This window comes from Mytilus galloprovincialis, chromosome 3, assembly GCF_965363235.1.
Source record: "Mytilus galloprovincialis chromosome 3, xbMytGall1.hap1.1, whole genome shotgun sequence".
NCBI classification, from domain to species: domain Eukaryota; kingdom Metazoa; phylum Mollusca; class Bivalvia; order Mytilida; family Mytilidae; genus Mytilus; species Mytilus galloprovincialis.
This window is the reverse complement of record NC_134840.1, coordinates 50498969-50511923: the sequence shown is the minus strand read 5'-3', so window position 1 is coordinate 50511923 and position 12955 is coordinate 50498969. Positions and strand designations below refer to the sequence as shown.

The 12955-nt window shown below is 33.2% G+C and overlaps 1 protein-coding gene across 1 annotated transcript in view; it reads right to left on the bottom strand.

Moving 5' to 3' along the window:
- Positions 1-289: 289 nt before the first annotated feature.
- LOC143068240 (nuclear pore complex protein Nup133-like) overlaps positions 290-12955 on the bottom strand; it is a 61060-nt gene continuing 48394 nt past the window's right edge. Inside the window, exons 33-34 of the mRNA XM_076242138.1 lie at positions 2556-2641; positions 290-633 (exon numbers count right to left, since the gene is read on the bottom strand). Of these exons, the coding sequence (XP_076098253.1) occupies positions 500-633; positions 2556-2641 (220 nt within the window). The 3' untranslated portion in view covers positions 290-499. The remainder of the gene's footprint in view (positions 634-2555; positions 2642-12955) is intronic.

The window sequence follows — 12955 nt, the reverse complement described above, 5'->3', positions numbered from 1 at the left end:
GGCAAGAAGATATGATCATCTGTTACAAAAAATGTATATAATTAAATGGAATTTGTTCGTCAACACAACACACTACTCTGATTTAATGACCTCCCACTCCTTGATTTTCATTCTGTCATGAACCCTGCTGAGTGACTTTACCCAGTTATTCAAAATAGGAAAAATCAGATTTGCCCAGATGTTACAGTATGGAGAATATTGGTCATAAGAACTTAAGAATAGAGCTGAGAAAACTGCACTGACCCCATAGGAGAAGTTAGTATAAACTCACACTAAAAAGAAGAACAACTTATATTTCCATTCTTTATTCATGGAAACAGAAGACTGCTGCTGTAATACTCATTTCAAATATCTTTCTTTTAAAACAGTTGTATATTGTTTGTCATAATGTAAATGCATGTTGATTCTAAGTTCCTGTACATTCAATTTTCATTTCCAACAACATATAACTTTGTATAGAGACAAAAACAAAAGCACCATGACCTTCATAAAAGTTTTATCATAACATCTGTTGAATATGTTCATAACCTGCACTCATAAGATACTGAAACGTATCATCATCTTTAAGTAATCCTAGGTCATCTGACTGTAGCAATGAATCTAGCTCTGGTAAAAATGATGGCAAATTTTGTCCTGGAAAAGTAAAAAGTGAATAAACACTGTGTTTTCCCATGTCAATCACAAACATGCAGTATCAATGTCAAAGGCTGTCATAAATAGGTTTATTTTTACTTTATAATTTAAACATAATTATACTGACAGAAAACATAAATTTCAATGCATGCTTAAAATCACCCAATACTTTTGTTTACTAGTTTTCACCTTACTTAGTATTTCATTCTATTATGCTTTAATAGGCTGTTTTTGGCATTTTATTGTGTTTTAATACACTGTCAAGACATCTTCATTTAAATGCTACATTATAAACATTGTCCCCACATGGTTGGGTCATTTAACTGATGGGTACATGAACATGTAAAGTGTATTGACCTTTAGCAAGCTTACATACCCTGAGCCCCTTGATAAAATATGAAGGTACTATACAATAGAAACCGATTAATTTTATCTGTAATTTTTAGTTCCAGAGATAATTGTAATACAAATTTGTTGGGACAGACAAACCAACATAAAACATATCTCCTTTCAGAGCAGGGGTATAAAAAGCATATGATGATGTAAATTTCCAAAGAATTTTAATTGGAATTAAGTGCCTCCAATACAAAAATATAGCATGCGGTATGATCACCCATGACTGAAGACCAAATGGCACAGAAGTTAACAGCAATCGCCAACAACAATCATCAAAACCCATACCCCATAGCAACGCTCCATCATTTGCCTTCCATCGACATTAAAACAAGACAAAAGACAACCACAGATGAGGTTCCAGAGATAGGCCAGCACATAAACATCATTAAAACAAGACAAAAAACAACCACAGATGAGGTTCCAGAGATAGGCCAGCACATAAACATCATTAAAACAAGACAAAAGACAACCACAGATAAGGTTCCAGAGATAGGCCAGCACATAAACATCATTAAAACAAGACAAAAGACAACCACAGATAAGGTTCCAGAGATAGGCCAGCACATAAACGTCATTAAAACAAGACAAAAGACAACCACAGATGAGGTTCCAGAGATAGGCCAGCACATAAACATCATTAAAACAAGACAAAAGACAACCACAGATGAGGTTCCAGAGATAGGCCAGCACATAAACATCATTAAAACAAGACAAAAGACAACCACAGATGAGGTTCCAGAGATAGGCCAGCACATAAACATCATTAAAACAAGACAAAAGACAACCACAGATGAGGTTCCAGAGATAGGCCAGCACATAAACATCATTAAAACAAGACAAAAGACAACCACAGATGAGGTTCCAGAGATAGGCCAGCACATAAACATCATTAAAACAAGACAAAAGACAACCACAGATGAGGTTCCAGAGATAGGCCAGCACATAAACATCATTAAAACAAGACAAAAGACAACCACAGATGAGGTTCCAGAGATAGGCCAGCACATAAACATCATTTAAACAAGACAAAAGACGACCACAGATGAGGTTCCAGAGAGAGGCCAGCACATAAACGTCATTAAAACAAGACAAAAGACAACCACAGATGAGGTTCCAGAGATAGGCCAGCACATAAACATCATTAAAACAAGACAAAAGACAACCACAGATGAGGTTCCAGAGATAGGCCAGCACATAAACATCATTAAAACAAGACAAAAGACAACCACAGATGAGGTTCCAGAGATAGGCCAGCACATAAACTTCATTAAAACAAGACAAAAGACAACCACAGATGAGGTTCCAGAGATAGGCCAGCACATAAACGTCATTAACACAAGACAAATGACGACCACAGATGAGGTTCCAGAGATAGGCCAGCACATAAACATCATTAACACAAGACAAAAGACAACCACAGATGAGGTTCCAGAGATAGGCCAGCACATAAAATGTTGTTGGATTTAATTTAACTTTACATTGCACTTACTGCACACATTCTGTAAGGCATTATACGCTGAACTTACCCTCTCTGTAAGCTAAATCTATTACTTTGAAGAAAATTGTATCCTTAAGTACATCTTGTGGATCTATAGCCTGGTCATATACCCAACTGAAAAAATAATCAAAGCTATAATATTGGTTAAATTTAACTAACTGTTTGAAATAAAATTTACAGTTGGTATCATTTCAGCCACGTTCTGTGGCTTCATTGTCATTTGTTGAATATTAATTTTCATGGATTTGGTAGGTAAAGTTAAACCCTGAATTCAAATGTTCAATGAAGATCTGGTACACATTTTCTGTAGGTGTATATGTAGACTTTGGAAAACATCCACAAAAATACATATGAAATACAAGTTTTTCTGAATCCATGAAAATAGATGACCCAACAATTCAAGATTTATAACTAATGCCTTCTCGTTATTAAAAGAATTTATACATGAAGAAGGGTTTAAACTAACTGGATATAGATTTTTTTATTGAAGAAACACTTAGCTCTTTATCTTTTAAACTTGAATGTTATATAATTAAAATCAAAAACTTTGCCATCTGAATTCTGAATGGCCAGACAGTTTAAGTCAGGATGAAACTGTTTAAGGTATTTAAAGGATGCTGGGTACCTAGCGATAGAGATAATTCACTTGATGGTTTAGCATAGGTAAATAAGCCAAGAAGTATCAATTTTAAAATGCTATTGTTTTTGTTTGTTTTGATACATACTACAGGGTAACTTCTACAGTTAATGAAAAGAAAAGGTCAACCATAAACAACAATTTTAAGGTACAACACATGTAGAAAAAATTCTCTGAAACAAAAGACTGACCGAGAAAAGAGACTTTTCTTTTGTCATATATCTGATTATTCTTCTAGCATAATGAGATGTATTTATAGTTTCAATACTTGAAAATATGTTAATGTATACAAAAAGTTCATTCAAAAATTTAAAAAGATGGTTACATATCATATTCTTTTTTCTTTTCATTACTTTTTTTTTAAAACAATTGTATTTGTGCACAAAAATTTAAAATAAAATGTGAAGTATTTGTCCGATAATGGTGTCAAACTAAAAACTATTGATCTTCCTCTTACACAACATGTATTGTTTAATTCTAATTTTTAATATGATGCAAAGCTGAGAGTAACAAGAACAATACCAAGTCTGGACCTTCATCACATGGTTCTGTTTTGAAGAATAGCCTTCATCACCACAAAGATTGCAAAATTATACAAATACAATGTATATAGTAAATCTAAGGATTTGTTAAAGTCCTATCAAATTATTTCTTTTCCACTGCAGGATTAGCAAGCCATTGTCTCTACTACGACAAATCAGTAAGATATAAGAATAGAGATCCAATGTACCCTGCATTGCACATACTTTATCTATCCAAGGGCAATCACTAAAAAAATACTTTGCTTTGTTTGTTCTTATAAACATTTTACAAATATCATTGAGAAATGCAGGCTTGAGAGCAAATACAATGCAATTTCTAATATAATTAAAATTTCCAAAGGGCATAACTCTTATAAAAAAAATATTTGGTCGGCACAGATTTTTCAATCTTGTAAGATGCATTGCTGATATAAACAATACAAGGTTCATAAAATTCTGGCAAAATTTGTACACATGAGAGCACAAACAATGAATTTTTTCATATAATCAATATTTCCAAGTGGCATAACTCTTTTAAAAAAATGACTGGCACTGGTTTTGAAGCTTATTTGAGACATTGCTGATATAAACTTATGATATTAGTTTTATAAACATCTGCCAAGAATTGTACATTTAAGAACACTAACAAGATGGACGGAAGAACATTATATCTGTGTTGCCTGCAACACGTCTTGCAGGGGACAAAAATATACAATTAAATCCAATAAAAAAAGAAAATCTCTGACTTTCTTCCTTTATTAATTATACTATTAAATTTTTGGGAATAAAGAAAAATCTTTTCTATCCAAGTCAAAAAATGTATATAGAAAATTTAAAATGTGTCTTTTGATCAATAAAAATTGATGTAAATTAATTGCATTATTACATAAAATATTTTCAAAAAGATATATCATCATAAAAACCTACAAAATTTTAGACACAACATCCAAATCCTTAAAAAGATGAACCATCTAGTTTGATTGTTAAAAAAACACTCTTATATCCTATTGACTGGTAGTTAACCTTACAAACACAAAATGAATTCTTTTTTTAAAAAAACATGCAGTTCTAAGGAATGATTGTTAAAAAGCACTCATATACCCTATTGACTGGAAGTTAACCTTTCAAACATCACAAAATGATATTCTTTGTGTGAAAAATGCAGGTTGAGTGTATAATAATTAGGTTGAACTATAAAAAAAGACTTGTTTATTTTGAAAACATTTATCTATAATTGAGTATTTAGAACTGAAAACTGGAACCTAAGCCTATTATTGTTCTATTTGTGAATTATTTTTAACACTTTATAATTCATGTTAATAAGCCGCTTTACAATTAACTGAGTCCTGTAACAATATGTGGTAGGAGACACAAAAGTCATATTCAATGTATTTACTGTAAATTATATTTGACCAACAAAGGTAAATATTTAATTCATATGACAATGACCTGACATCTATTTACATTAACTATTGTCAGTAGCTTTAAAACAAGCATAGTGGTATTAAAATATTGGAACATTTTCATTTCAATGAAACAAATACAACTGAAGGTCAATATATTTAACATCCTTGATATTTTTTTTTCAATATTTGATACTTTGTTATTTTCCAAATGTCTTTTTCATAAACCCTTTAATATTACACAGCTACTTTTGCATAGGTACTATTTCTATACCAAAAATCTGTGTAACTGGAAATTTACTTTTAATATTCAGTACTATTTTGTTACTGTAAAATTATTGGAAAATTTAGATACCTGTACTTTATAGTAATTAATTTGTACTTGAAATTTAAGTACTACATATTTTTGGTTACACCATTACATTTTCAGCATTTTGAAAGTATGTCTATTTCAAATATCTTAAAGTTATGATTTTCAAACATAGAATATCATGATTGCTTTTGGTATTATTACTGTATCAAAATTTTTAGTACAAATCAAGTACTGTCAAATACAGGTACATAAAAAGTACAATAATTTTAGAGTTAAGAAATAGTACTAAATATTAAAAGTTAATTTCTAGTACTTCAGACTTTCAGTACAGATATAGTGCCTATGCAAAAGTAGCAGTGTAACATACATCATATACATTGTTTTATCAGGGCTATTATAGAAATTAAATTTAGTAGGGTGTCAGTGACACTGTTCTACAAAAAGATAAGGTTGTTTATGACCATTTAATATACTGACTGTAATGATTGAAATGCTTCAACAGTTGTTTTTCAATGCCTTACAAAATTACATAGATATAGGAAGATGGGGTATGAGTGCCAATATGAAAAATCTCAATCCAACTCACAATTTATAACAGTAAACCATTATATATCAAGGTATAGTCTTAAACTCAGAGACTTGGCTCAAACTGAACAGCAAGAAATAAAAGGCCCCAAAAATTAATAGTGTAAAACCATTCAAATGGGAAAACCAAAGGTCTAATCTATATAAATAAACTATTATCACAGAGATATGTCTCGCTTAATTTCGATAAATTGCAAATGTTGAAATTAAAAAAGCAACACATTTACATGTTAGTTTTGTAAATCTTCAAAGTCAATGAACCATGACAGAAGGTACATGGCTGAACAATCTCCATTGAAATCAGATGTGCCAATGCTAATACAACCCCATACCAAATACCATTAACTTATCATAAGTAGTTCTCTTTAAACCAACATAAACTAATATATGTCAACTAAGCTAAATTTCAAAGTCAATAAACCATAACTGAGGGGGCGGGGTAAAATAACCTCCATGGTAATGAGATGTGCCAATGCTAATACAACTGTATACCAAACATCATTAACTTACCTATAGTGGTTTCCAATAAACTGACCTAATCACAAACTAATACATAACTAGAGGCTCTAAAGAGCCTGTGTCGCTCACCTTGGTCTTTGTGAATATTAAACAAAGGAAGCAGATGGATTCATGACAAAATTGTGTTTTGGTGATGGTGATGTGTTTAAATTGTACATCTTACTTTACTAAACAGTTTTGCTGCTTACAATTATCTCTATCTATAATGAACTTGGCCCAGTAGTTTCAGTGGAAAATGTTAATAAAAATTTACAAATTTTATGAAAATTGTTAAAAATTGACTATAAAGGACAATAACTCCTTAGGGGGTCAATTGACCATTTCGGTCATGTTTGACTTATTTGTAAATCTTACTTTGCTGAACATTATTGCTGTTTACAGTTTATCTCTATCTATAATAATATTCAAGATAATAACCAAAAACAGCAAAATTTCCTTTAAATTACCGATTCAGGGGCAGCAACCCAACAACGGGTTGTCCGATTCATCTGAAAATTTCAGGGCAGACAGATGTTGACCTGATGAACAATTTTACCGCTGTCAGATTTGCTCTAAATGCTTTGGTTTTTGAGTTATAAGCCAAAAACTGCATTTTACCCCTATGTTCTATTTTTAGCCGTGGCGGCCATCTTCATTTGATGGCCGGGTCGTTGGACACATTTTTTAAACTAGATACCCCAAAGATGATTGTGGCCAAGTTTGGATTAATTTGGCCCGATAGTTTCAGAGGAGAAGATTTTTTGTAAAAGATAACTAAGATTTACGAAAAAATGGTTAAAAATTAACTATAAAGGGCAATAACTCCTACAGGGGTTAACTGACCATTTCGGTAACGTGACTTATTTGTAAATCTTACTTTGCTGAACATTATTGCTGTTTACAGTTTATCTCTTTCTATAATAATATTCAAGATAATAACCAAAAACAGCAAAATTTCCTTAAAATTACCAATTCAGGGGCAGCAACCCAACAATGGGTTGTCCAATTCATCTGAAAATTTCAGGGCAGATAGAACTTGACCTGATTAACAATTTTACCCCTGTCAGATTTGCTCTAAATGCTTTGGTTTTTGAGTTATAAGCCAAAAACTGTATTTTACCCCTATGTTCTATTTTTAGCCATGGCGGCCATCTTGGTTGGTTGACCGGGTCACCGGACACATTTTTTAAACTAGACACCCCAATGATGATTGTGGCCAAGTTTGGATTAATTTTGCCCAGTAGTTTAAGAGGAGAAGATTTTTGTAAAAGATTACTAAGATTTACGAAAAATGGTTAAAAATTGACTATAAAGGGCAGTAACTCCTAAAGGGGTCAACTGACCATTTCAGTCATGTTGACTTATTTGTAAATCTTACTTTGCTGAACATTATTGCTGTTTACAGTTTATCTCTTACTTTGCTGAACATTATTGCTGTTTACAGTTTATCTCTATCTATAATAATATTCAAGATAATAAACAAAAACAGTAAAATTTCCTTAAAATTACCAATTCAAGGGCAGCAACCCAACAACGAGTTGTCCGATTCATCTGAAAATTTAAGAGCAGATAGATCTTGACCTAATAAACAATTTTACTCAGTTAGATTTGCTCTAAATGCTTTGGTTTTTGAGTTATAAGCCAAAAACTGCATTTTACCCCTATGTTCTATTTTTAGCCATGGCGGCCATCTTGGTTGGTTGACCGGGTCACCGGACACATTTTTTAAACGAGACACCCCAATGATGATTGTGGCCAAGTAGTTTCAGAGGAGAAGATTTTTGTAATAGATTACTAAGATTTACTCAATGGTTAAAATTGACTATAAAGGGCAATTACTCCTAAAGGGGTCAACTGACCATTTCAGTCATGTTGACTTATTTGTAAATCTTACTTTGCTGAACATTATTGCTGTTTACAGTTTATCTCTGTCTATAATAATATTCAAGATAATAAACAAAAACAGTAAAATTTCCATAAAATTACCAATTCAGGGGCAGCAACCCAACAACAGATTGTCCGATTCATCTGAAAATTTCAGGGCAGATAGATCTTGACCTGATGAACAATTTAACCCCCGAGTTAGATTTGCTCTAAATAATTTGGTTTTTGAGTTATAAGCCAAAAACTGCATTTTACCCCTATGTTCTATTTTTAGCCATGATGGCCATCTATGTTGGTTGACTGGGTCACCGGACACATTTTTTAAACTAGATACCCCAATGATGATTGTGGCCAAGTTTGGTTAAATTTGGCCCAGTAGTTTCAGAGGAGAAGATTTTTGTAAAAGTTAACGCCGGACGACGGACGCAGGACGACGCCGGACGCCAAGTGATGGGAAAAACTCACTTGGCCCTTCGGGCCAGGTGAGCTAAAAATGAAGCAAAACTTTTAGAGTCAATAGAACATAACTGAGGGGCGGGGACAAGTAATCTCCATGGTAATGAGATGGGCCAATAATAATACAACTGCATACCAAATATCTTTGACTTTCCACTAGTAGTTCACCATAAACTAGTACTAATCACAAACTAATACATTGTTTATGCTGCCGTCGCTGACGCTGCTGGAAACAGCATACCTATGTCTCATTTTTTGACTCATGAACAAGAAACCAGAATTACTTATGAACCACATCAACAAACAACAACAATACTGAACATCAGATTCCTTACTTAGGACAGGTGTAAACAATTGCAGCGAGATTAAACATTTTAATGGTACCAAATCTTCTCCCTTATCTGAAACAATAGTGTAACATTACAACATAGAAAGACACACTATAAAATATCAATTGGAATGGCTGAACTCAATAAAGTAATTGCTTCACTGAGCGCAGCTGGATATGACCGCAGAGGTCCAACCCTGAACAGTTGGGGCAAAAATGGACACAATATTAGCACTTGATACAGGTCCGAAAAAGGATTGTAATTAAATATTTAAATATTTGACACATAATAGGTTTTTGTCACTGAATAACTGTAGTCAAAGAACTTAGAATTGGATATATAATTTGAATTTATATTCAATTTTTTGCTTTTGTGCAATACCCTATGCTGTTGCTATTTGACACCCCCCCCCCCCCCTTTCCGTCCTTCTTTTTTTTTTTAAAACTGGAGCCTGTGTTGCTCACCTTGGCCTATGTGCATATCAAATAAAGGACACTGATGGTTTCATGACAAAATTTTGTTTTGGTGATGATGTGTTTGTAGATCTTACTTTCTGAACATTCTTGCTGCTTAAAATTATCTCTATCTATAATGAACTTGTGCCAGTTGAAAATATTTTGTAAAAATTTACAAAATTTATGAAAATAGGTAAAAACTGTACAGGGCAATAACTCCTTAAGGGTCAATTGACCATTTTGGTCATGTTGACTTATTTTAGGTCTTACTCTGATGTACATTATTGCTGTTTTACAGTTTTACATCTCTATCATTAATAATATTCAAGATAATAACCAAAAGCTGCAAAATTTTCTTAAAATTACCAATTCAGGGGCAGCAGTCTGAATGGTCTGAAAATTTCAGGGCAGATAATTCTTTACCTAATGAACAATTTTTACCATGTCAGATTTGCTCTAAATGCTTTGGTTTCGGAGATATGAGCCAAAAAGTGCATTTTACCCTATGTACCAAATTAGCCATGTCAGCCATCTTGGTTTGCGGGCGGGGTAATCAGAGGCAATTTTAAAACTAGATAACCTAATGATGATTGTGGACAAGTTTGGTTAAATTTGTCTAAGTAGTTTCAGAGGAGATTTTTGTAAAAGATTACAAAAATTTAAATGTTAAAAATTGACTATTAAGGGCAATAACTCCTTAAGAGATCAACTGACCATTTTAATCATGTTGACTTATTTGTAGATCTTACTTTGCTGAACATTATTGCTGTTTACAGTTTATCACTTTCTATAATACATTATTGCTGTTTACAGTTTATATCTATCTATAATAATATTCAAGACAAGAGTGCACACGCTGAAATGTCTCGCCTTCTATACTAATCATTGATATTATGTTGATAGTCCTAAGTAAAACGCTAAGCTTTATAACAACTGTACCATAAACTTAACATTAACCAAGATAACTAAACAAAGACCAATGAACCTTGAAAATGAGGTCAAGGTCAGATGAACCATGCCAGGCAGACATGTACAGCTAACAATGCTTCTATACAACATATTTAGTTGACCTATTACTTATAGTTTAAGAAAAATAGACCAAAACACAAAAACTTAACACTGTGCAATGAACCGTGAAAATGAGGTCACGGTCAAATAAAACCTGCGCGACTGACATAAAGATCATTAAATATTTCCATACACCAAATATAGTTGACCTATGGCATACAGTATTAGATAAAAAGACCAAAACTCAAAAACTTAACTTTGACCACTGAACCATGAAAATGAGGTCAAGGTCACATGACATCTGCCCGCTAGACATGTACACCTTACAATCATTCCATACAACAAATATAGTAGACCTATTGCATATAGTATGAGAACAACAGACCAAAACACAAAAACTTAACTATAACCACTGAACCATGAAAATGAGGTCAAGGTCAGATGACACCTGCCAGTTGGACATGTACACCTTACAGTCCTTCCATACACCGAATATACTAGCCCTATTGCTTATAGTATCTGAGATATGGACTTGACCACCAAAACTTAACCTTGTTCACTGATCCATGAAATGAGGTCGAGGTCAAGTGAAAACTGTCTGACAGACATAAGAACCTTGCAAGGTACACACATATCAAATATAGTTATCCTATTACTTATAATAAGAGAGAATTCAACATTACAAAAAATTTGAACTTTTTTTTCAAGTGGTCACTGAACCATGAAAATGAGGTCAAGGACATTGGACATGTGACTGACGGAAACTTCGTAACATGAGGCATCTATATACAAAGTATGAAGCATCCAGGTCTTCCACCTTCTAAAATATAAAGCTTTTAAGAAGTTAGCTAACGCCACCGCCGTAGCCGCCGCCGTAGCCGCCGCCGCCGCCGCCGCCGGATCACTATCCCTATGTCGAGCTTTCTGCAACAAAAGTTGCAGGCTCGACAAAAATAACCAAAACTGGCAAATTTTCCAATTCAGGGGCGTCAACCTAACAAAAGGTTGTCCAATTCATCTGAAAATTTCAGGGTAGATAGATCTTGACCTGATAAACAATTTTACCCCTGCAAGATTTGGTCTAAATGCTTTGGTTTCAGAGATATATGCCAAAATCTACATTTTACACCTATGTTCTATTTTTAGCCATGGCGGCCATCTTGATTGGTGAGCCAATTCACCGGACACATTTTTAAAACTAGATACCCCAATGATGATTATGGCCAAGTTTGATTAAATTTGGCCAAGAAGTTTTAGAGAAGATTTTTGTAAAAGTTGACGACGATGGATGACAGACGCCAAGTGAGGAGAAAAGCTCACCTGGCCCTAAACTAAAAATTAAAGAGTTATTATTATACTTCAAGGGCAATAACTCCTATAAGGTGTTGACTGACAATTTCAGGAGGCATGTTGATTGATTCAGGCACCACTGACGAGCCTAATGTAGACAAACATGTGTCCAACATAACACAGTATAAGCCTGGTATCTTAGATGAGTTTTTTGCAGGTCTTTTTGCTATAAACAGTCTCTCTCAATATAATATGCCTTCTGCAAAAGGACACTAAAAGGTTAAAAATTTGATTCAAGAGCTATATAAGGAGTCTCTTTTAAATTGTTTTACATTTGTGATGTTTTAAGGCCTTTTATAGCTGACTATGCAGTATGCTCCTTGCCTTTGTTGATGGCCAAACAATGACCTTTAGCTGTTAACTTTGTCCCAAAAAATGAGTGAATATAAATTGCATGTTAAAAATAGTAAAAAACACATGATGTCGAAGAATGTCTTACAATTCTTCTAAATTATGAAAGTTTTCTGTCAAACTTAGTTGAGTTCACTAAAAGTGTAAGAAGGACTGACTGTCTGAAGCATTATATTCCCATATCTCACATGGCAGAAGATGATAACCAGTGCTTAGGGGAAAAATCTAACAATTGTGACTTAATACTTTGATTGGGTAAATTATATTACATTTCAAGCACAAATCATGTCAAAAGTAGTGATTTGTATTAGATAAATGCCAAAATTTTGACATGACTTACATAACAAATTTTCAATACAGTTCCGTCAAAATCATGACTTCACATAACCAGGTTCTGCACAGTTTGTTTATGTTTTAATGATTATAAAACTTTAAATGTAGTACATAACATTGATACATAAATAATACTTCCTGATTGGCTGTAAAATACCCTGAACACAACCCTACTTAACATGGGATGAAAAATATTGGATTGTCCTCCCTCTCCCTTCTGTTAACATAAAACAAGAATAGATGTGGCAAGCTCTAGCTTAAATTTGAATTTTACAAATATTTTAGAAAGTTCAGATAATTAAATT